This window comes from Mytilus edulis, chromosome 14 (genome assembly GCF_963676685.1).
Source record: "Mytilus edulis chromosome 14, xbMytEdul2.2, whole genome shotgun sequence".
NCBI lineage: Eukaryota > Metazoa > Mollusca > Bivalvia > Mytilida > Mytilidae > Mytilus > Mytilus edulis.
In genome coordinates, this window is record NC_092357.1 from 12,592,271 (window position 1) to 12,619,156 (window position 26,886).

The following is a 26,886-nucleotide window of genomic DNA, read 5'->3' on the forward strand; positions in this document are numbered from 1 at the left end:
TGTCGTTATTCTCCTCTTATATTTATGCGTTTTCCTCAGTTTTAGTTTGTTACCCCGATTTTGTTTTTTGTCCATGGATTTATGAGTTTGAACAGCGGTATACTACTGTTGCCTTTATTTACCCTTTTAATTTATTTGGACTTGGTATTCTTTTATACTTGGATACAATGTTGAGCATAAATAATTCATTTACATGCATTTTTTTCCAAAATTGACTTTTCCGTATGCTTGTGGATTTGAAAGTCACAGTTATGAAGGATATGACGGGATCCTTAGCAACGCCATTGTTCACAGCGACACTCACTGTTCCTTTATTTGAGCTTACATGAAATACTGTCACGTGGTTGACTTCAACAAAAAGACCTCAATTTGTATCCTGATGAAAAAGAAAACTGGACCCATTGTTGTGACTAATTATGACCACAACGTTTTCCTCGTCAATTAAACATCTGTTCTTACGTAAAACATGTTCACGTGGCCGACTACAACAAGAAGACCTCAATTTGAATCCTGATGAAAAAGAAACATGGATCCACTCTTGTGACTAATTCTGACCACAACGTTTCTCTCGTCAATTAACCATCTTTGTCTGCGAAGCTGGTTTTAAGAATGTTTTCTTCCAATTAAAAAACCAAAATCGTGCTAGCAAAAACAAGACCTAAAATGGTTCTTTCATACAGGAAATGAGTTTCAATTCTACAAAGCTAAGTCTAATTACTTCGAGTGTTTTTTTGTTCTAGTCAATCAAACACTCATTTTATTTAGCAATATAAGTAATTCCTTTCATATGTTCAACATAAAATTATTCTTAACTGACATAGAAAGTGACATATATTCTTAAAATAAAGTTTTACAAAATATATTAAGATATGATTTATACTAGTGTTGTCAGCGGTTAACCGGATAACCAACGGTAGAACCGAATGTCGAAAAAAAAACGTTAAACGGTTATATGTTTCAGACATATTCATTTCGTCAAGACCAAGAAGTTTTCTTTTAATTTTCAATCTGACTTTATTATAAACGCCATAGTATAAACGATGTTTTGGATTATAAAAAGTCAAACTTCGTCAGGAAACCTCACAGACAAGCCTTATAATACAACAAGGACAAACTTCAATTCACCGTATCATAATAACGTACATGTGTAGAGCACTATAGATAGGGCCTTCAAACGTCAACTTATACTACCGGTTAACCGGTTAATCGGTCGAACGATTATCCGAGTAACCGGTTTGGCATAATTTTAAGATTTAAGACAGACGTATTTTATTCTGACAGTTGTACTAGACCTTTGTTTCAAAGTTTACAAATAAACAATTGCACATACAAGATTAACAAAGGCCAGAGGTTCCTGACTTCGGACAAGCGCAAAAAAAGAAGCATGGTAAAACATGTGAGGTGAGTTTTCAACCCTTCCCATATACAAATGTACCTCCAGCTAATGTGTAAATAAAACATACACATACGCACAGCGGCTCTGTTAAAAAGGATTTCGTGATCGATGTCAGAATAGGAAACCCACGACACTAAGACAAATGACAAAGTTAACATACATAAAGAAAGCACTATTAGCAATTAAATTGATTGCAATAGTATGTATTCATCATATGAAAACTAAGCACAATCCCTCCCGTTCGGAGCTTATAGTACCATACTATGATTGCCCCATAAAATCTGCTTTCTCATCTCAAGGAGAGCGCATGGTAACTTTGTCTCTTCTTAGCTGACAGAACTCAATAAAGGGATTAGAAACAAATGTTGTCTTACATATTTTCATTTTTATGTTCGTTTTGAATATCAAAACGGATTGTCTCTTTGATAAATACAATAGTGTGATTAGCATGTGGTTACACGATTAAAGGTCTAGTAAGCTGTGTAGGCCTTTCCGAATTTATTTGCTTTATATAAGCTTGATTCTACAGAATAGATGCTCGTGCACCATTTTCATATCTCCAAATGTAAACACCATTATTGCGTACGCACTATTTCAATGACTGCTTGGTTAAAACGGGAAAAAGTCTTTCATACCCCTAGGTTTACTGTGTTTATTGTTTCCAATATTAGTTTAGTAATTTATCCGCTGTGAATAATACAAATGTTGAAACGGCTTTTATTGATGAATATAAGCTAAATATTTAAATATTTAAATATAAAGACGTCATTGATTTCTTTTGTTGTGAATTCTTTCAATAAAATTGAAAATGGAAATGGGAAATGTGTCAAAGAGACAACAACCCGACCATAGAGCAGACAACAGCAGAAGGTCACCAACAGGTCTTCAATGCAGCGAGAAATTTCCGCACCAGAGGTGTCCTTCAGCTGGCACCTTAACAAATATATATTAGGAAACGCGCGTTTGGCGTATATACAAAATTTAGTCCTGGTATCTATGATGAGTTTTTTCACTACCACTGGGTCGATGCCACTGCTGGTGGAGGTATATTTCCCCGAGGGTATCATAAGCTCAGTAGTCAGCACTTTTGTACTGACATGAATTATCATTGATATGGTTATATTTATAAATTAACTGTTTACAAAATTTAGAATTTTTGAAATACTAAGGCTTTTCTACCTCAGGCATAGATTTACCTTAGCTGTATTTAGCAAAACATTTAGGAATTTTGGTCCTCAATGCTCTTCAACTTCGTACTTTATTTTGGCTTTTTAATCTTTTTTGGATTGGAGCGTCACTGATGAGTCTTTTGTAGACGAAACGCGCGTCTGGCGTATATACAAAATTTAGTCCTGGTATCTATGATGAGTTTATTTACTACCGCTGAGTCGATGCCACTGCTGGTGGAGATTTATATCCCCGAGGGTATCACCAGCCCAGTAGTCAGCACTTTTGTGCTGACATGAATTATCATTGATATGTTCATATTTATAGATTAACTGCTTACAAAATTTAGATTTTTTAAAATACTAAGGCTTTTCTACCTCAGACATAGATTACCTTAGCTGTATTTGGCAAAACTGTTTGGAACTTTGGTCCTCAATGCTCTTCAACTTCGTACTTTATTTTGGCCTTTTAAACTTTTTTGGATTCGAGTGTCACAGATGAGTATTTTGTAGACGAAACGCGCGTCTGACGTATATACAAAATTTATTCCTGGTATCTATGATGAGTTTATTTACTACCGCTAGGTCGATGCCACTGCTGGTGGAGGTATATTTCCCCGAGGGTATCACCAGCCCAGTAGTCAGCACTTTTGTAATGACATGAATTATCATTGATATGGTTTTATTTATAAATTAACTGTTTACAAAATTTGGAATTTTTGAAATACTAAGGCTTTTCTACCTCCGACATAGTTTACCTTAGCTGTATTTGGCAAAACTTTTAGGAATTTTGGTCCTCAATGCTCTTCAACTTCGTACTTTATTTTGGCCTTTTAAACTTTTTTGGATTCGAGTGTCACAGATGAGTATTTTGTAGACGAAACGCGCGTCTGACGTATATACAAAATTTATTCCTGGTATCTATGATGAGTTTATTTACTACCGCTAGGTCGATGCCACTGCTGATGGAGGTATATTTCCCCGAGGGTATCACCAGCCCAGTAGTCAGCACTTTTGTAATGACATGAATTATCATTGATATGGTTTTATTTATAAATTAACTGTTTACAAAATTTGGAATTTTTGAAATACTAAGGCTTTTCTACCTCCGACATAGTTTACCTTAGCTGTATTTGGCAAAACTTTTAGGAATTTTGGTCCTCAATGCTCTTCAACTTCGTACTTTATTTTGGCCTTTTAAACTTTTTTGGATTCGAGCGTCACTGATGAGTCTTTTGAAGACGAAACGCGCGTCTGGCGTATATACAAAATTTAGTCCTGGTAACTATGATGAGTTTATATACTAGTTCAGTGATAAAGTACGCCATACTAAACTCCAAATTGTACACAAAAAACTAAAATTAAAAATTATACAAGACTAACAAATGCCAGATGCTCCTGACTTGGAACAGGCGCAAAAATGCGGCGGGGTTAAACATGTTTATGAAGTCTCAATGTGTGTATTCAGTCGAACTTTAAACAAAATTTAATATAGATCGGAAAGATATAATAAACAATTGAAGAATGTAAACAGTGTTAAAATTGTGTCAATGCCAGATCTAATATGCAAGACGTTTGTTATGTTTTCTAATAGCTATATATATAGCATACCGTCATATTTTCTGGTCTCATACAAAATATCTTGAGTAACGTTAGAATTCAAAGATATGTATTTCCAAAGCAACTGTCCGCTTGCAGTACTGCTTTTTATATAGTCATTAAACTTACTAGACAAGATATTAAAGTATGGAGAGTTGTTAGAAGATTATTATTTAAGTGGTTCCCGATGTAAAGTTGGGAATGTAATAAGATTGCTTTAAAAAAAATCTGAAAATGCATTGTTTAAGTATTAACATTATACAAATAGAGATTTTTTAGCCATTCCTGACAGTCGTTTTAATAAGATTTTATTTACTTTTTTATATGCAAGTACATTTGTATGTAAACAAGAAGTATTCGTTGACAATTTATTTCTACGTGTCTGGTTACTCATGAAAGTAATAGTAGTCACAGTACATTAAATGACACAACATGTACTCTGACTATAACATGTCTATGAAAATTGGGCAGTTTCAAACACTTATATGCAAAAGGGCTTGGTCATATTTAAAAATATTTGGAAATTCTATGAAACTTTGAAAAAAAGAGAAATGTTGAAAACCAAACTGCAAGAAAAATTCAAAACGGAAAGTCCATTAATAAATGGCAAAATCAATTGATAATAACAAGATTCACAGTTCAATCGGTTTATAGTAGAAAAAATGTGCATTGAGACTATATATATTAGCTGTATTCTGAACTTTTTTTATTTTTCTTGCAGTTACAACTTACAGTGATTTTGTATCAAAAATATTGAACCTTTTTAAATTTATAGGTTTCAACAAGGACGTATAACTAACATATACGTCCTTGGTTTCAATGAAAGCATTTTTAATATGGAAAATCTTATAGTAGGATATAAAATAAATGATGAAGCTTACTATGAAATTAACTTCCTTTTGACTAATATTTTTTTTCTATCTTCAAATCATATTACATCTCTGACTCAAAGAGAACAAAAATAGATATCTTTAAAATATTCAAGGCAGAAATAAAATATATAGTTGAAGTCATTAATGTAATCAAAAGAAAAAACAGTAAATTGATCATAAAAACCCTAAACTACATAAATGATCATAAATAATAATAAATATCCCTGAGGTCACATGACCAAAGTATTAAGTCACATGACTTGAGCATGTCCTGTGATAATAATGTACTTTAACATGTAACACATGTTAAAAAATGAAAATATATTATTCAATATTGTTTAATACACACTTTTTTTTTGTCTTCTTCATTTACTATTTATTTTATTTTGATTTTGACAACTTTGTGTTGTATACTCTGATGTTGTGTATAATCATGTTTACCTGGGTAGTTTAGTTATATGATGTTAGTCTAAAATACCATAGTTTTCAAATAAGTTAAAACTTCGATTATGATTCAAAACATCACAAAAATTATGGTCAACTTACCTTTAAAATTAGACAAATTGTCTAAGTCTTATGAATTAAATTTATCCAAATCACAAAGATGATGATGGCAAATAAATGCACATTTATCTAATATTAAAAACCACTATCGGACGGTTCCAAGTGAAATTCTCCGGTAAACATGAAATCATTTAAAATATTGTAATATTGTAATGTAACATCAATTTACTTTTATTAGATATTCTCCCTGGATACCTAATAACTAATATATCAGGGATACTTAGTGCAATGCTGTACACTAAGTAAATTGTAAACAGCAACAGAGTGCAATAAAATATATTATCCACGTTAAAAAAAAATATATATATTAGCTGTATTCGTACTTTATTTGTCCTTTTTAACTTTTTTTGGTTTCGAGCGTCACTGATGAGTCTTTTGTAAACTAAACACGCGTCTTGCGTAAATATAAAATGTAATCATGGTATATATGATGAGTTTATTTACAGCCACTGGGTCGACGTCACTGCTGGTGAAGTTTTAATTCCCCGATAGTATCACCAGCCCAGTAGTCAGCACTTCGGTGCTGACAGGAATTATCATTGGTATGGTCATATTTATAACTTAACTGTTTAAAAAACTTTTAAGTATTTGAAATACTATTAAGGGCTTTCTACCTCAGGAATATACTACCTTAGCTGTATTTGAAAAATCTTTTAGAAATTTTTGTCCTCAATGCTCTTCAACTTCCTACTTTATTTAGCCTTTTTTACTGTTTTGGATTCGAGCGTCACTGATGAGTCTTTTATAGACGAAACAATGGTCTGGCGTAAATACAAAATTTAACCATGGTATCTATGATGAGAATATTTACAACCACTGGGTCGATGCCACTGCTGGTGAAGTTTTGATTCCCCGAGGGTATCACCATCACAGTAGCACTGATTTTGTTCTGACGTGAATTACCATTAAATTATAATATGTTCATATTTACAAATTAACTGTTTACAAAACATTTGAATTTTTGAAAGACTAAGACTTTTCTACCTCACAAATAGATTACCTAAGCCGAATTTGGCAAAACTTTTAAACAGTTTTCGTTTGGAATACAAAAACCGTCCATTCAATTATCTTACATGAAACATTGAGAGAAAAAAACGTTCTTACCTTGCTGAACGAAGTTTAGTACTTTCGTTTCTAGCTATGTGTTTAAATTGATTTTTTTATACAACGCAATTGTCATGTTTATTTTTATACATACGAGTTAACTAATTTGTATGAATTGGGTATTCTCCAAGTTTGTTTCGGTTGATTCAACCTAAAATGACATAAGTTTTAATTTAAAAATTACTAGCATATCCAAATATAATTTAATATCTATACTCACAGCATATCCAAATATAATTTAATATCTATATTCACAGCATATCCAAATATAATTTAATATCTATATTCACAGCATATCCAAATATAATTTAATATCTATATTCACAGCATATCCAAATATAATTTAATATCTATATTTCACGACAAACAAATTTGGATTGATTTTCAAGTTTAAAGTTACATTTCATAACAAAATTAACACGGGGCTCCTCCTTGGATTTTCACTCTAGGAATTGTGTTTGTCTTAAATTCATATGAATTTTAAGAGTACACAAAATTGACAATTATTCTCTTTTACATGTTCACCTTTTTTCTACTGGGAACAATGGATCCCCCCCCCCCCCAAAAAAAAAAAATTAAATAGAATTTGTGATCTCTATTAAAACCAAAAGCTCCAGTTATGATTTGCATTAAATTAATGCGCATGCCGAGTGTGACAACAACGAATGCAAAATTTAGTGAAAAAACGGGTGATATCTTTTTGGGCAAAAAATTAACTCATTTGCGCCACAACTTATTTGCGCCAATACCACTTCTCAATTTGCCCCACTTCCATTTCGAAAACTACTGGTTTAATTTACGCCAATTTTATCAACTTATGTATATTTACTTAATTTATATCCAACTTAATGTTTGACTTCCCTCCTACTTATTCAAGACTCAAGCCAGACAACATTTAGAAAGGCATTTATATAGAGACCACATTAATGATATTATTTTAATACTGAGTTGTCTGCAAATCCTAAAAGATTCTGAAAATTTATATTCAAAGTATGAAATGCGTTGGTATCTTACCTCTCAAAGATACTGATGGAATCACACACCAAGATAGAAAAGAAAAGTAAATATTTAAACGACCAATTTTCCACAGTATTCAAAATTTAGTGAGGCTATTAATACCATTCATGATAAGCGACAGTATCCACATACATCAATGAAAAATATGTGCAACTTCAAATGGTGGACTAAAACTAGAAAGTAATTTAAGGAGGTTCCCTACTCAGTTTCAAAATAGGAAAATGCCTGTACCAAGTAAGGAATATGACTGTTGTCCATTCATTTGATGGGTTTCGACTTTTGATTTTGCCATTTGACAAGGGGCTTTCCATTTTGAATTTTCTTGGAAGTTCAGTATTTTTGTGATTTTACTTTTTTTTTGCAAGGAAGCCAATTATAGTTTTCATAATACTCATAATGAGTGAGAAACTTACAGGACAATAAAAATCAGAAATGTTTTTGAAGCAGTCACTGATTCGTGATACTGATGGCAAAGATAACAGACATACGTTACAGAGGGGAAAATCATAACATAAGGAATCTGTAAACAAAGTTAAAGCCTCCTCTACGCTTTATACCAATAATTTATTATGTCAGTTTTTTTATCTGATAGTTTTGTTCACACATTATTGTTAAAATACTTGAATTTTATAAGACTGTCATACAAGTGAGAGGTTTAGCAAGCTATAAAACCAGGTTTAATCCACCATTTTCTACAAAAAAAAACAAGTCAGTAATATGACAGTAGTTATCCATTCGTTTGGTGTGTTTGAGCTTTTGATTTTGCCATTTGATTAGGGACTTCCCATTTTAAATATTCCGCAGGTTTTTTTTTGTGATTTTACCTTTTACACTGAAATTGCTGGATTGTGATTCCCTATGTCTTGCAAACTTCCTTTCGTAGCAGTTGAGACAATAAAACAAATGACAGCTGTATAATTGTTTAGTTATTTTTTATTTAAATAAAATATTGCACATTCTATATATCATATTATATAGAAAGTTTTGATGAGATATCCAATGAATATTCATGAGATACTTTATGAATATTAATATCAAACAATGACAACAATAACAGTATTACAACAGTATGATAATTATTACCCATATTATATATTGCATTATTGATTTTAATATCATATCTGGCTCAGCCAGTTGTAACAACTTATATATATATACAAACGCTAGCTATATCAAATCTAAATCTATATGCTGTATGTACTTTTCTGGATTTATTTTTTTCTGTATCAAAATGTTATTCTAAGGGAGAGATCTGGTTAAAAGTACAAAGAAACAGGATATATTTACTCTCCGCCTTACTAGGGAAATGAATTTTGTGCTAGAAAAGTGTTGAAAAATTGAATTTAATTTTATATTTCATTCCCTGGAGGAACTACTTCTCTTACGAATAAATTTCTGTTTATGCAATTTTCTTTCAAGAACGATGCTAGTTATATGAAATACAAATCTATATACCTTATTTGCCTTTTCATTGAAAGGGCTAGCTAGTAATACATAGGAACTACGTATACACAAGTGTAATATCCCCCTAAAAACTGGCTCATCAATTTTGTGCTAGAAATCTTCCCAGAATATAATTTATATTTAGAAAAGAAAGAAAGACAACTTGACTACATCACATAGGCATAAAATAATGTGCATGTGAATGTTTTAGAATGCTCTAAATTATACATAAATTATGCATTAACAAATTTTGAGGAATAGAATCTAGATCAAGAAATTATCAATTATTGATACATTTCATAAAAAGGGCAGACCATAATTGAACTGTCATAAAATTCATATTCAATTATATATTCAATAAAAAAAAATGCTTTTTTGTAAACTTTATCTCATAATTGCACAAAATTTATCCACTATGCCAATTCAGATTTCTTGGTTAAAAATAATCAGATTAATATTAGTATTATTTCTCAAGACAAATTAATATCAAACATACCACTGTTTTTCTTAAAACAAGAAAAAACACATTCAGTAAATGTTTGAGTGAATACATCAAGGGGAGACAATCTTGAACCTGAAAATGAGACCATCTTATTAAAGGGAGATAATCAGACAGTTTGTAACGATGAGACGATCTTTGGTAGGTGTCGTAACAGATCTGTTCATTCTGTGGAAGACTCTTTTTAAGTTTCTGAAAATAAAGAATTTAAATCAATTAAAACGAAAATCTAGAATCAAACCAGGCTTAGAGAATTTGGAAAAAGTAATATTTAAGATCAATATAAAATAATAAATAGTGACTTGGATGGAGAGTTGTCTCATTGGCACTCATACCACATTTTCTTATATCTGTCCTCATATTGTGCTGTAACACCACTATCCATTAGGTAAGGGGAACAAAAACCTTTTTAACCTCTCCACATATTTTATGTGCAGGCCCTAAGTCAGGAGCCTATAGTTCAATGTATATCTCTGATTCATTTCAATCTGTCAAATTTGTGTAATTGGTTTTGTTATAAACTAGGCCATTAGTTTTCTCAGTTAAATTGTTCCAGATTAGCTGACTATACGGCATGGATTTTTCTCATTTTCAAAGGCCATACAGTTGCCTCATGGATAGTTGTCTCATTTGCATTCAGTCTTATTTCCATAATCATTGTCATTAACTTCTAATAAACGTTTGACACTTTTGGGTAAAAACAATACAATTATTCAGTGCAGACAAAACTATTTCCAGTTTTTTTAATCCCCCCCCCCAAAAAAAAAAATAATTTGATTACGTTTTTAAATGAAAATAAATAGAACAGACATGTTGAAGTATCAAAATTTATGCAAAAAAGATTGCAAATCAAAAATATACATTTCAAAATTTGACAATTCGAACCAAGTAAAATTAATAAAATGAGAAAAAAAAGTGTGTACCTTTCCAATGTAACTCAATCTGGGACTTGCTCCAACATTGATGGATATTCCTCTTCAGTTCCAGTGGAATCACCCTGGATCTTCTTCTCCCAAAACTTGGCTCTGGCATTTATACATCCAGCACGTATTCTGGAATTTTTCTTTTTCTCTGATGATGTTTCATCACTGGTTTCATTTTTTGAAAAAGTTTGGCTTGGGTTTGATTGACATGGTGGAGGAGGAGCTCTAACACTTTTTGAACTTGTGTTAGCTTTGCTGATTGGTTGAGATTCTATTTTGCTTGCATTGTCCCTTTTGATTGGTTGATCAGGAGGGAAATATGCTCCTTTCTCTTTTGGGAATATCTGACTGGCTTTTGGTTGATAACTTATTGTTTGACTAACAGGAGCTAATGTCACAGTTATTTGACTCTTTCCAGCTTTGCTCTGATTGGATGATTCAGCAGCCAATGGGGATGGATGATTGACAGTTCTTGCCATAGATCTTATCTTTTCTACTTTATCTTTCCCTAATGTTCTGGCTGTGATACTATGGACCTGTGAAAAGAAATAATATTCATTTTAAAGTTTTGTTTCTATGGTTTGCATGCTGTAGCCTATAAATCTCGTAAAAGTGGAATTTTCTTAATTATTTTGAACAGTTTGATTTAATATAACAGTGAAACTTATTTTAGCTACAGGAAAAAGATGGTATGTGAAGACTTACAAAAAAAATCTATATTTATACTAATTTACACATTCACACAAAGCTTCTTCCAAATATATTTTATTTTCACGGACATTCCACTTTTGAGGCCCTCCATATGTTAATTTTTTTATCCAAATGTTTTTTTTACAATAAAATACAGAGTTTCAAAAATAATGTTTAGATGGACACTTTAATGGTACATATTAGATCTGAGAGAAGATGGTGCTTAATCATCATTTGATTAAAATTGCCATATCTTTTACTATTTTAAATTATAAATACATGTCACTTTATATACATTTATTTATACTGGTGGGTTATAATAAAATTGTTTGTGTTATATGGAATATAATATATGTAATTAGGACAAATAAACTGGGATTTATCACAAATAATCAACCATTTTTAATATTTTTTTAAGATTTGCATGTAGAATAAAAATATGTAACTGAATGCATTCGTGTCATATGATAGCCAGATGTAAATATATTCTCTCATAATAATTGGATTTTTATAAGTGCTTGCAAAGTCAGTTGAAAATACTGAATTGTTTTAAAGGTTTGCAGAATTTATTCATTTGATTTCTTTATCATTCATACATCTCTAAACTTTTTTATTATTCCTAAAACTATTAACAGTCATAAACCTTCTGAGTAGTCCAATAGTCCTAAAACTGCTTTCAAAGGACTATTAAAAACTGCATAATGTCATATGGTCTAACATAGGGACCTGGCCTTGAAGGCATAAAACTTTGCTCAGTGCTCAGACCACAAAAATCATGCTCAAAACATGAAATCCAGCAATTTGATTAGTTGATTTTAGAATCTGGGTACAAAAATCATGCTCGAAAGTTTTATGACCGTGAGGCCTTGGATCAATGGTTACCCATTGAGTACAAAAATTTAATTTATTCTGAGGATTTTAAGAGGCATCAATTACTTGGTAATATTGTATTCAAGGTTAGTAAAGTGTTCTTGTGAAAAAGCATTTTAATTAGTATAACCAGTAAAATTAGTTTTCTTTGTGTTCTATTATATCTGATGAATTTGTTGTTATTGAATTAATGAACATACAGATGACTTCAAGTTAGAGTGCAGAATTAAAAGTTTCTTCAGTAACTGTTTTTCTGACATTAGTTGTAACCATCAACAATGGTTTGATGTTAATGAAATGAATTTATAAGTAAAATATGAAATCCTTAGATCATCTTTTTTTTGTGTGTGATGAAAACATCTTTTATCAATGAATTTCTTTATAGTATTAAAAGGCCACAAGTACACACCCGTGATATTGCGGGTCCGTGACTGACTTAAAGTATATAACTATGCCTAAGCCTTATTTTAGTAATTGGTATTGTGATCTGATAAAGTCATGTCGATTATAAGATACACAGTTTTTTTATTTGCTTTCAAATCTTTCTGTTTGAACCCGTCGACCTGGAACTTATCAATTATTGGTAATATTAATTATTTGGAAAACAAAAGGTCCTGGCTATCCAGGAATGGAGTATTTTTTAATCAACAGCATTGTCCTATATTAGTTATCTTAGAAAGTCTTGCTGATTGCTGAATAAAACTACAATAGGGAACAATTTGACAATGATAGAATTTAGTAGTGTCAGCCCTTTGATTATGACCCGTGTATATAGCAAAATTCTAAATACGCCGTTTGGTGGTGTGCCTGTCAAATGCGGAACGTACAGATAAGGTAATAGCTAACAGGTGAATATACTATTGGTATCGGTATCGGATTCGACCCGGAACTTGTTAATTATTGGCAATATTAATTATGTGGAAAACAAAAGGGTCTGGAGTGGTGTAATTTTTAATCTACACCATTGGCCTATAATTGTTCTATATAGAGTTGAATTCTTTGATTTGTCGTTTTTTACCCGATGACGGCTGACAAATTGGACTTCATAATTTTAGTATTATAGATGTATTTAACAATACAAATACATATTTTAAATGGTTAACTTTGTATTGTCAGTGTAAAGTCCTTTATTTATCTTAAATCCTTTTTTTATTCACATGCATAGTTATCACTTTTTTCTCCCAAATAGGCATGACATGCATTTTCATGAAAGCATTTGCTCCGTTCTCTAGCTAAGACACATTAATGTACAGAAATAGCACACATCTTTCAATTTTAATTAATAGTTCAGGCCTCAATTTCCCCAGATCAATTTTTAAAAACAGCTACAAGACATTCATGCTATAAGTAACTTTTATAAAATGACCTCTTAAATTATAATTAACAACATAAAGACTGGTCAAGAAGCAGAAAAATATTTCTAATGTCAACCTATCCAAAATCACAGAACTACTACAAACACCTAAGTAACCCTGATTTAAAACTTCATCAGCAAAATTGTCCAATAAGTAAGAAACAAAACAAAATATTTTTTAAGTTGCATTTAAAACTTTCTTTCTGTAAACAAAAATAAACAAATAGATGATAATACATATGTTTTCCATATAAATGTTGCAGCTACGTCTTAAAAAATATAGAATATAGAAGAAAAAAAAGAGTAGAAATATTTTTCCTGTTAAACTAAGAGCATGTACTCTACTTTTCCAGCCACACAAAAGCTACCTTCAAATTTCATACCATGCATCTGTCTGTATAAAGAATATTCTTATTCAAGATTATCTAAACAATTTTTCGTCATCAAATCTATTTCTTTTTTATATACTTTAGAATCATTAAACTTGAAAATATTTTCAAAGTAGACCATTCGTGGAATCAGTTGAATTTTTTTTGTAGAAACTAAACAATATTTGTCTGAAATTTTTATCCCATCCTTTTTACCAAAAAAGTGTGAAGGTTATTTCCAGGTCAAACTTGTTACCATGGTTACAATCCCTTTACTTAGCTTCAGAAAATGGCTGAAAAAGTGTTATGCTCTAAACTATAAACAAAATCAAAGTTAATATGTAAGCAGTAATAATATATCACGTCTATAATGGGAGGTAACCCTTTACTTACCGGTCCGTCTAAACTAGATCTCTGGAAATTACACAAACATACAATCACATGCTATACACACAACACATGCAAAGGCTGTTCCATTTTCATGTTTATAGAGGGGAGAGGTATTGAAAGAATTTATACATATAGATTTGCTTGTTAGAGAAAAAGTTCCAAGTTTAAATTATTGTGTTTTCTAAGTGCTAACTGAATTCAAATAAAGGTTGGTTAAGTATGCCCTATTTCCAATTTACACTTAAGGTATTGAGTTAGTTTTACTACATTTTCTATTCTTGGTAACCCAATGCATGCTCCTCTACAATACTGATTGAAATAGTATTACATTTTCAAGTCAATTACGGGTGTATTTTTTTGTATTTTTTAGTAATGGGACTTTTCATTTTTTTTTTTTTAGATGTGTCAAATAATTATCAAATTAAACAGAAATTGCTCAACTAATTTCCAGACTAACAAACAAGGCACAATAAAATGAATATGTCATTTAATTTTTTCCAAAAGAACAATTTCGAAAAAAATAAATATATATATATACTGAGACCTTGTACTTATTAATCAAATAATGTTGGGTAATTTTAATTTGCATCTGCATTTTACACACAAATGACTTAATAATAGCAGTTGAATGGAATAATAACTTCTTCTTTTTTTTTTTAACCCTATTGGCCTTATAATTAAATGGGAACAGCCTTCAGATATTAATTGAAATAGAAAATAAATATAAAGAGAGCACCTGCTAAGAATGGCAGCAATATGCAGATAATTAATGACAAATAAATTAACAATGAGGTTTAAAAAGAATAGACAAATTCACTGCACACGAGAATATACAAAACAAAAATGGACGTCACACTAAACATGTCTGTTGTTACCATGACAACTAGTTTCAGTGACTTACCGTGCATGTGAAAGTCCAATCGTGTGTGCGTTTGTGAAATTCAAATCAGTATTTTGTATGTTGTTCTTAAAATGGACTTATACTTCACAAGAAGTTTTCTTATTTGATACTAAATTTTCTTTTAAAGTTCAAAGTTCACCAATTGAAAACCAGGTTTATATGAGAGTATGATTCTACAGGAACAAAAGGACAAAAAATCCTTACAAATATCTTTGGTCAATAAGCTTTATAGCAGACAATATTCAGCAAAAGCTTATAGGTATATTCACACTTAGTTGACATTTACCATCCAAATATCCTTGTGAATTATTAAACATGTTCAGTGTCATGGTTAAGTAGCATTACTTCTAATTTTAGAACCTTATTGTTGATAACTCATTTAGTTTTGAACCATTCATATAATTTCAATTTTTTTTTTTTTTTAATTCTACTTGTGAAGCTATATTTTTTCCCTTAATATCGTAGAACTAAAATATTCAGCAACTTTATACAAGATTCCAATTTCAAAACAGTTTTAGATTCATTCTTTTTTTTTTATTTAACAAGAGTGCACACGCTGAAATGTCTCGCCTTCTATACTAATCATTGATATTATGTTGATAGTCTTAAGTATAAATCTAAGCTTTATTACAACTGTCACATAAACTTTACATTAACCAAGATAACTAAACAAAGACCAATGAACCTTGAAAAAGAGGTCCAGGTCAGATGAACCATGCCAGGCAGACAGGTACAGCTAACAATGCTTCTATACAACATATATAGTTGACACATTACTTATAGTTTAAGAAAAATAGACCAAAATACAAAAACTTAACACTGTGCAATGAACCGTGAAAATGAGGTCACGGTTAAATAAAACCTGCTCGACTGACATAAAGATCATAAAATATTTCCATACACCAAATATAGTTGACCTATGGCATATAGCATTAGATAAAAAGACCAAAACTCAAAAACTTAACTTTGACCACTGAACCATGAAAATGAGGTCAAGGTCACATGACATCTGCCCGCTAGACATGTACACTTAACAATCATTCCATACAACAAATATAGTAGACCTATTGCATATGGTATGAGAAAAACAGACCAAAACACAAAAATTTAACTATAACCACTGAACCATGAAAATGAGGTCAAGGTCAGATGACACCTGCCAGTTGGACATGTACACCTTACAGTCCTTCCATACACCGAATATACTAGCCCTATTGCTTATAGTATCTGAGATATGGACTTGACCACCAAAACTTAACCTTGTTCACTGATCCATGAAATGAGGTCGAGGTCAAGTGAAAACTGTCTGACGGGCATGAGGACCTTGCAAGGTACGCACACATCAAATATAGTTATCCTATTACTTATAATAAGAGAGAATTCAACATTACAAAAAATTTGAACTTTTTTTTCAAGTGGTCACTGAACCATGAAAATGAGGTCAAGGACATTGGACATGTGACTGACGGAAACTTCGTAACATGAAGCATCTATATACAAAGTATGAAGCATCCAGGTCTTCCACCTTCTAAAATATAAAGCTTTTAAGAAGTGAGCTAACACCGCCGCCGTCGCCGCCGGATCACTATCCCTATGTCGAGCTTTCTGCAACAAAAGTTGCAGGCTCGACAAAAATTCTTTATAAGAAAAATTCTACTGAGGGTCTTGGAAAGCCAAATATTTAAATAAGTACCTTTAGGAAAATTCTTAACCAGACAGTTTTGATGGATAGTTTTATCAACTAAGTGCAAAATTAATAATAAAAGAAAAGTTTAACTGATTTGAAGCATTCATGCATTTTTCAAGCAATCAAAATACTCCAGATAATTTTTGTTAGGTAAAAGATGTCCATGTATATTTGTTCATGCATTCTACTAGAATGTATTTGTATTTATAATATATATATCCTGCCAACAAAAGAAGAAAAGGCCAACACCATATTTCTTATTTTTAAAATTCTAACAACTTCTGGAAAAGTGAGTCAATGCTAACCCTCTTGAATGCAGCCTCTTCCTCTTGTGAATGTGCAAACAACTGCTTCAATCTGTTTACCGATGGTAACTCGACCCCCGTCTCTTCATTTAATTCTGTCCTACTTTCAGGTAGATCGTCCTCTCCTGTTGTACCAATAATGACCGTTGGCTGAGGTCGCTCTCGTATTGATGAGAATCCAGAGTCAATAGACAGACTTGGGGAAGACATGTTGGAATTGTCATCATCAGCAGACCTTGGAGAAGCTGGACAGGAGACTTGGAGAGCTTCAACAGATCTTTCTATAGCACCAACCTGTTAAAAGTTAATTTGTTATGTTCACAGTTTCAATGAGTACAATTTCAATTTGAATATAGATAATTTACAGTTTTTGGTGGGGTTCTCATTGCTTAGTCTTTAGTTTTCTATGTTGTGTCTTCTGTAATATTATTTGTCTGTTTGTCTTTTTATTTTTAGCCATGGCGATGTCAGATAATTTTCAATCTGTGAGTTTGGCCGTCCCTCTGGTATCTTTTGTTCCTCTTTTACAAGATTAAGTTTTAGGTATTCATAAAGGTTACCTCAATGTGATCAGTTAGTTTAATTATCTATAGCTTATAATAGTTTCTTTAAATTTCTGAGTTTTTTTGGTGGATTTGTGTTGCTTGGTCTTTAGTTTTCACTGATGAGTTTCTCTTTGACCTCATTCATCTCTTTTGTAGTGACTTACATCATGATCTGAACGGCAAGTCTCAGCAACAGTTTGAGCAATGTCATCTTCCAGGTATGACATCTTTCTTTTATCATCAGAATGAGTGCTGTTAACTTCCTGTTGGAGGTGATTAAGTTTTGATTCAAGGTTTGATAACTTGCTTGCAGACATGTAAATCTGAAATAAATAAAGTCACTTTGAAATAATTAAATTAAAAATTGAATGACAGTTCCCTTTCTAATAATGTAAAAAGATATTTTTTAACTCCATAATTGAACTCCATAAAAGTCTATTTCCTTGTGATTGTTTTAACAAACCAACTTTATTAATAGTTGTGTCTTTCCTTTTTTAACTTTAGGTTAAAAAGGTTTTTTTAACTGATGAAATATTCCTGATAACTAAATAATGATTAAAAAAAAACTTCAGTTTTTTCTTTGGTGAATGGGAAGAGCATTTACTAGTGTTATGGTATGGGTTTTTTTTACTACAAGAAACTATTATTCTGTAATAGTGTCAAAAATCATAAAACTAATATTGCTATTTTCCTTTGACACAATGCTTATGTTATGACATCAAAGTTATAGACGGGCTTGTTCAAGGGCATCATTTATCCCAACTGACCTTGTGTCAACCCATGTAACTGATTTGTGCAACTAATTTGTAAAAAAACCTCAAGATTGGTCTATTTCAATCTTATTTCTTACCTTTTCCTCCACGTTATCCAGATCTTTCTGTTTATTTACAATTTCAGCACCAGGAGAATAATGATCTGTTTTCACCTCCCACTTTTTCCGTGGAGGTTTAGAGGGAGTATTTTTATTATTTATAATATAGTCTCTACTGTAGAATTCAGCCTGAACTGGCTTGGCACCAAAATTTACAGTTTGTGGTTCAGAATCTAGGACATTGTCATTCAGATCACTTGAAATATTTGATGAGTCTAGAGATGTATCTAATGGCTGAGTATTTGTTACATGATCAGTATTGTCCTTGGAAACGGTCAAATGAATCTGATCAACATTTGAATGATGAACAGTTTCTGGTATAAAAGAAGTGTCTGAAATAAAATCATCTGACTTTGTAGTCACATGATCAGAAGTGTCAACAGATAAAGGCACATGACCAGTTTCTGTTGTTTTGATTGGCTGATTAAAATATGAATCATTTGTCTTATTACTTTGTTTTGATAAAAGCAATGAATGCGTTGGAATGTCACCGTCCTCTTTAACAAACTGCAACCATTTTGGTTTGTTTTCTGGAATGTCTTTCTTTGACCTTGGTGTATGAATGGATTCTTCTGATGACCTTGGTGTGCTAGTTGCTAAGCAATCCATTTTATTATTGTCAATTAAATTGTCTGTAGACTCTACAAGGTCAATAGCCCTACTGGTTTTTCTCACATTTTCAGCTGCTGTTTTCTATAATTGAAAAAAGTTTATACTAAATTCCCAATAAAAGATGTGGTGTTAACAGTTTTCATTTAAAACTTCAATGAAGCAGCATGTTATCTTTCTACACAAGTTTGACAAAAATTTAAGAAAATATATGTAAACACTTCATGAAGGTTCACATAGAAGCTTGTATTTTTTTTAATTTTTTTTGGAGTTCATGATATTAAAAGGAAAACCATTTTATCCCTTTCCCAGACTACATATTTGGCTACATATAATATTGGAGGTGTTATAAATTTTAGCCTAATGCATGCAATGGTTACCTCAACATAATAGTGTCCATAAGAATTGTGCACCAAAAAAGGTTAGGAATTAAAATGTTGGGATTGTTATTGAAAACATAACAGTTAAGCCTTAAATATTGCAGATTTACCAACTGTTGCTTTTTATCGCTAACAAAAGAATGCAGATTGTAGCATTTGTTTTCTCAAATTGCAAGTAAAAAATTTTCAACATCTAAATTGAACTTATGGGAACAAGAGTGCACACACTGAAATGTCTCGCCTTTTTTTACTAATCATTGATTTTATGTTGATAGTCCTAAATGTAAAGCTTTACTACAACTGTCACATAAACTTAACATTAACCAAGAAAACCAAACATTGATCAATGAACCATGAAAATGATGTCAAGGTCAAATAAATATGATAAACTATGCCAGGCAGACATGTACAGCTAACAATTCCATAAAACAAATACAGTTGACCTATAGCTTATAGTTTAAGAAAAACAGACCAAAACACAAAAACTTAACACTGAGCAATGAACAGTGAGAATGAGGTCAAGGTCAAATAAAATCTGCACGACTGACATATAGATCATAAAATATTTACATACACCAAATATAGTTGGCCTATTGCTTATTGTATTAGAAAAATAGACCAAAACTAAAAAACTTAACTTTGACCACTGAACCATGAAAATGAGGTCAAGGTTAGATGACACCTACCAGCTAGACATTTACACCTTACAATCATTCCATACACGAAATATAGAAGACCAATTGCATAGAGTATAAGCAAAATAGACCAAAACTCAAAAACTTAACTTTGACCACTGAACCATGAAAATGAGGTCAAGATCAGATGACACCTACCAGCTAGACATGTACACCTTACAATCATTCCATACACCAAATATAGTAGACCTATTGCACATAGTATAAGAAAAACAGACCAAAACACAAAAACTTTACTATAATCACTGAACCATGAAAATGAGGTCAAGGTCAGATGACACCTGCCAGTTGGACATGTACACCTTACAATCCTTCCATACACCGAATATACTAGACCTATTGCTTATAGTATCTGAGATATAGACTTGACCACCAAAACTTAACCTTGTTCACTGATCCATGAAATGAGGTCGAGGTCAAGTTAAAACTGGCTGGCGGGCATGAGGACCTTGCGAGGTACACACATACCAAATATAGTTATCTTACTACTTATAATAAGAGAGAACTTAACATTACAAAAAATTGTGACTTTTTTTTCAAGTAGTCACTGAACCATTAAAATAAGGTCAAGGACATGTGACTGACGGAAACTTCATAACATGAGGCTTCCATATACAAAGTATGAAGCATCCAGGTCTTCTACCTTCTAAAATATAAAGCTTTTAAGAAGTTAGCTAACACCACTGCCGCAGTAGCCGCCGCCTCCGGATCACTATCCCTATGTCAAGCTTTCTGCAACTAAAGTCGCAGGCTCGACAAAAATGATTTGGTGCCTCAATATTGTTGAAAGACGACCATTTGACAAAACGATGCTTATTTCAATAAAATGTTGAAAATAAACTTAACAGCTTAAATGAAATCAAAAATTCCATATCATTTTTAAAAAAAAAAAATTTTGGGGGGGGGGGGGGGGGGCAAAATGTTTCAATTACCGGTAGGGTACCACATAAAGGATGGAAATATGGAATATAGTGAGAGGAGTCAAAAGGCACAATTTTGGAGAAAAAAGGGAGGCCACAAAAGGCTTTATGATGCAGGAAAGGGTTAATAAAAGGTAAAGTTGATACATCTAGTGAATTGTCAAAAATCTGCACCACTCACCATCTTTTGATAATTCAATAAAGTACTATGTCCTAAATTATGGGATAGAACCGTATCTGCCCAGTTGTTATTGGTAACATCAGAAGCTGGGTCAAGGTCATGTTCAAAGGATGAAAGCATGTGATCAACTTCATCTAAGCTCTTGTGGATGTCAGTCAACTGTTAGTATAATTAAATGGTTAGGTGAGTATACATTTAAAACAGCAGAAAATTTGACTCATTTAAATTTTTAAAATGTTCCATATAATTTTAAAATAAATTATAATTTGAGGAACACCTAACATTCTGTCCAATAAACAACATTCAAAATATTTTCTGCTATTTGCTTTGGTGATACATGCTGTAAAATCATTAAAATTATCTATTTATTTTTTGGAATTCAACTGTTTTCTGTAAACAAATCCTGAATTTCAGGTTTGGACCAAAATGCATAAATGAAATGATTAAAATTAATAAATAATACAGCATGTATAAATTCAGAAGCATTGCCATTAAATGCTGGGTAAATCTGAGGCATACATGTTTAACTATGTGGAGTAATATTTACAAAGAGGTATGCCTACATTAACTTGAATCTACCCAGAATTTTAATGACTTCACCAAATTATCCTGTTATAATTATTACATGCAGTGATTGTGTCTTCTTGATTATACTAATAATTAATAGAGTATATATGTATAGTGGTTCTATATATAGGAAAATAATTTTATATAATACATTTTACAAATGTGAAATGTTATGTAAAGAATAGAATATACAAGTATAATATAGAACTAATCATATACCTAATTTCAAAACTAGCAAAACCCAGATAATTCATATCAATGTTGTTTTCTTTTAAACTCATAGTTTGAAGTAAAAATGACTTTTCAAATTTGTATTTTATGGTACAGATTCAATGATACCTATAACCAAAAGTTTTAAAATCTTACTTCATTGGCGGTATTGAGTAAGTCCTCTGCAGCATCAGTGACGTCTGTTTTTGTCTCATATAACTTCCTGTTTAGATTGGTCAGTTGTTGGTCATCTTTACGCTGTGATGATGTTGGTAGACTGTCAGGCTGGCTAGGTTTGACCTCATCTGTTAAAAAAGTTTAGGACATTTTAATATGGACTTAAAGTACATTGGACAAAGGTTATGAAATTCTTTACACTAAGGCCACACCAATTTAATTTCTTGTTCTACGGATTTTTGGACTCCAAAATTTGGGGCGAGCGAGCGATTTGAAAATTTTAATAAAAAAATATTTAATTTGCAAATTTTTGAGGCGAAGCTTGAAAAGTAAAGGCGAGCGATTATAATTTTTTTTTGTAAACATAAAATAATAGGTTTTGACAGTATTAAAACTAGATTTAACACTTGTACTTTGACATTTCTTTAATTTCTGAAGTATTTTTTCCCTGTTCACCAAGAAATAATTAAATCTGGTCTATGTATGTGTGACTGACAATGAGGCAATTCTCCATCCAAATCATAATCAGTTTGGGGGCAACCCCTTAATGTTATAAATATCCCTTTTACATGTTTTATGAGGGATCAATATAAGTTATAATATATTTGTTTGTACAAAAGGGCTCATATGTTCTCATAGAACTATATATCTATCTGGTATTAAATGGTCAAAACATGTCCAAGAATTTAGTAATATTCCTGGACTTTAACCATGTTAACACATTTACTTTAACAGTTTAATATTATTCAAAATAAGTGGACCCCTCTTTAAGAAAAATTTGTTTAAAATATGATGTAACTCTCCTCTTTTTGAGTACAAAATTCTAAGTGTTCAAAGGTTTTGTATAGAAGAACTATACAAGTCCTTGGTATTTCTATTTTCTTTTCTACATCATTAAAATGACCCCTTGTCTGAGGGATGGTTGTTCTCAATCTGATAATAACAAACACATGTCAAAGTACGGCCTTTTATACAGGGCTTTGATACAGACCAAACAGCAAGCTATAAAGGACCCCAAAATTATTAGCGTACACAATTCGAACAGGAAAACCAACGATCTAATCTATATATCCAAACGGGAAAATACCAATGAACAACATCAACAAACGATAACTGCTGAACGACATGCTCCTGAATCAATCAGGACAGGTGCATAAACATGCAGCGGCTTTGGATAGTTTTGTTTCGCCAGCATACAATATAATTGCAGTTGAAGGCAAATCCTTCAGAAGTTCTTTGTACTTTATTCTAACAACGATCATTTTTTGATAGGGAATATAAGTAAGGGGGAAAGAAACCAATTTTTTGTTCTTCACGGAAATACCCGCTGTTATAACTTTTTATCGGAGCACTCCAGGTTTCATGCTGAAACAAATATTATCACAGATATTTACACAGTGTGGTGGGGTGCTTTTATGTTTAAAATCGTTATATACAGGTTAAACTGTGATAAATTTAACAAATGTTGATATCTTTTTATAATATTTACAAACAAAAACGGTGCGGGAAATGGACATGATTACAATTCCGGATGCGGGAAGCGGGAATATAAAAAAAATAAAAAATTCTGTTTTGAAAAAAATAGGTGCGGGCGGGTCCGTCGAACAAGGGATCAAATTGGTGTGGCCTAAGCAAGCTTAATGTGATGAATTAATGGTATTTGCTTCATGCAAATCAGCTTATCAGAGTTTCACAAAAAAGTTATTACTTTGTTGGCTTCAAGGATGCATTGTTTCATTGATTTATGACAAAACAATCAGCTTAAAACAAATATGACTTATCTATACATCAGTTGGTCACTCTTGCATCAAGTTGTCTTCTTTGCAATCATATCACATCTTGTTATTTTCATAGATAATACAAATTTATAAATTGGTGTCTATCACTAAACAATTTCAATAATAATGGCTGCGTTACATGTTTGTTGTTTTTGTTCATAAATTAAGACGATAGTAATTGCATTTAAATACTTTTACCATTGCTTTTTTTTCTGGGCCTTTCATAGCCGACTATGCAGTATGGGCTTTGTTCATTGTTGAAGGCTGTACTGTGACCTATGGTTGATAACTTTTGTGACATTTGGTCTTTTGTGGAGAAATGTCTGATTTGCAATCATACCGCATTTTATTTTTGTATTTCAAAAATTTCTATACATATATATTTAGAGGAAAAAAATATTATCATTATATGCTACCACCTTACCTGTATCAACTATTAGCTGTGCCACAGATTTGGTTTCTCCTGCGATGTTTTTGGCCACAACAGTATATTCTGCATCATCATTCATTGAGGCAAAGTCTATCGTCAAAATATAATCACGGTTTCCAAACTTTTCTGCAAATAAAACAAATCTAATCTTTATGTTGTCATATGAAAAAGTCTTAAAAACAAAATGCAAATCATCAACTATAATGTACACAATAAAAACCTCCAACATGTCCAAATCATTAACCTGAATGTACAATGTAAATCCATTAATCCTTTGTGAAAAATGTCAAAGCATAAATCATCATTCATTCAGGCAAAATGTAATCACGGTTTCTAAATTTTGCTGCAATAAAAAACAATTTTAATCTAAATTTTGCTCAAAGAAAACAGTCTTCTGTGTATGAAACAGATTTTTTTTCTTTTAAACAAAACCAAATGCAGTCACATCCTGTAAATCATTTGCTAAGATGTACACTGTCAAAATTAACCTGCAAAACATTAACTAGAATGTACATGGTCAGAACCTCATAATCTAAATCATTAACCAGAATGTATACTATAAAACTATTAATACCTTGTAAAAAATGTCCTAACAGCTGTCATACATAACAAGATTTAAACTAATCTGATGTCACAACAAAACATACATGTAGAAAAATAAATATTTTTATAATCAAATCTGTATAGGAGTTTACATTCCATGACAGAAACGATTTGAAATAGATGAGAAAATCCTGACAAATATATCCCATGGCCTTGTGTGTATTCTAAATTAATGAGCATGTGAGAGAATGACATAATCTGGGGTCCATATATAGGATAATACAATGACGGACAGATCATTGGAGGAGTGAAATGTTTTACCCTTATATTTTATATGGTGTCTAGGCCTATAAGTGTTCTCTGCCAGGGCTTTAAGCATTTAACTATGATGAACAGAAACACCATTTGCAGAGCTAATTTTTTAGCCCTTTATTTAATATGATGTCAATTAATGCCTACAAATGCAGTGTTCTAGGCCAGGGTTTTTGTCACTACTATAGTAATGAGATTATATATTACTTGAAGCTGGATGATAAGAAATTCTTAAAGATTGTGTTTTGGATGTGATGCCATAGTTTGTGGGAAAAAATGCTATTTCATAATTCCCTGTGAGGTAAATTCAGCTCCTGGACAGCACTTTTCCGACTTTTGCATTTAGCTGACTGTGCAAAATTCTCAAAGCGCAAATTTAATGCAGCATAGTGCCTTTTAACTGTTTTTTGCTCTTTATTAACTTAAATAAACCCTTATTTTTTATTTGAACTTTTCAAAGCAAAACATTTGAAATAACTTAATTTTTCCAATATTATAATCTTTTTCCCATATAGTGCCTCTTTATTTAATTTTTAATTTTGACATGTTAAACATTTATGGAGGCGAATGAATCCTGGTCATCAATCATATGATAACATGATATAAACATTAGATTGCAAAATGTCAACACATTATTGAATTGTTTTGAAAATTTAAAACAAAAAATCTTTTTACAATATGTCATATCAGTGTCTGAGAAAAAGGGGAAAATTAAAAACAAATTCATTCAGCATATAGAAAAATTTAAAGTATCTGTAAAGTGGAAACAGATCTAAAATGCATAAATACTTTACTTTTACATCATTATCAAGCTGCCAAACAAAAATAAAGTCATTCGGCTAAGCGCTTTCTGAGAAAAGTGTGATGAATAAAAATGTTATGAGGGGGGATAGGAGGGGTACTGGTCCCGAAATCCCGGGCTTAAAAACATGAAATCCCGAAATCCCAGGCATAAAAATACGAAATCCAGAGGTCCAGAAATTCGAAAAAAGAATTCCCAGATCCCAAAAGGGTCAATCCCGAAATCCTGAGCTTTAAAACATCCGATCCCGGAGTCCTGATAAAGGTCCTACACTATCCCCCCTCTGTTATGGATGGACAAACAGACAAACTGGGGGACAAAGGGATTACAATATAATGTCCTCTTCAAGATTTGGTCTATAATAAAATAAAAGTAAAAAGCTTACCTATCTTATAACAATCATCATTTGCCAGAAGCTTCCCATCCTTATACCAACATATTCTAGGTTGTGGATAACCTTTGACCTTACACCTGAACTTGACTGTTTGACCTTCAGTGGCATCAACATCTTGTATTTCTTTTAGGAACTCTGGCTTCTTCAATTCTTGCTTATTTTCTGAAAGGGAGAAACATGATTGTTGTCATATGTCAAATAAAAATCCCTTTTTCTTTATGTCCTTGATCTTATTTCAAATATGTAATGCTTTCATAAAGACATTTTATGTCCAACATTCATATATCTTTTATTTTTTTTAAGCAAACTCAGTCCTTTTTGTTT

At 31.7% G+C, this 26,886-nt stretch overlaps 1 protein-coding gene across 18 annotated transcripts in view; it reads right to left on the reverse strand.

Moving 5' to 3' along the window:
* Positions 1 to 8,633: 8,633 nt before the first annotated feature.
* The window catches only part of LOC139503873 (uro-adherence factor A-like), a 126,471-nt gene continuing 108,218 nt past the window's right edge, over positions 8,634 to 26,886 (reverse strand). For 9 of the 18 annotated variants that reach the window (XM_071293838.1, XM_071293833.1, XM_071293834.1 and 6 more), the window contains 10 exons: positions 26,554 to 26,724; positions 24,506 to 24,637; positions 22,283 to 22,431; positions 21,350 to 21,508; positions 18,544 to 19,257; positions 17,858 to 18,016; positions 17,149 to 17,442; positions 14,259 to 14,279; positions 10,584 to 11,119; positions 8,634 to 9,852 (listed from right to left, as the gene is read on the reverse strand). In XM_071293838.1, the coding sequence (XP_071149939.1) occupies positions 10,598 to 11,119; positions 14,259 to 14,279; positions 17,149 to 17,442; positions 17,858 to 18,016; positions 18,544 to 19,257; positions 21,350 to 21,508; positions 22,283 to 22,431; positions 24,506 to 24,637; positions 26,554 to 26,724 (2,321 nt within the window). In that variant the 3' untranslated portion in view covers positions 8,634 to 9,852; positions 10,584 to 10,597. The remainder of the gene's footprint in view (positions 9,853 to 10,583; positions 11,120 to 14,258; positions 14,280 to 17,148; positions 17,443 to 17,857; positions 18,017 to 18,543; positions 19,258 to 21,349; positions 21,509 to 22,282; positions 22,432 to 24,505; positions 24,638 to 26,553; positions 26,725 to 26,886) is intronic. The other 9 variants (XM_071293842.1, XM_071293841.1, XM_071293848.1 and 6 more) reach the window with 3 other exon arrangements.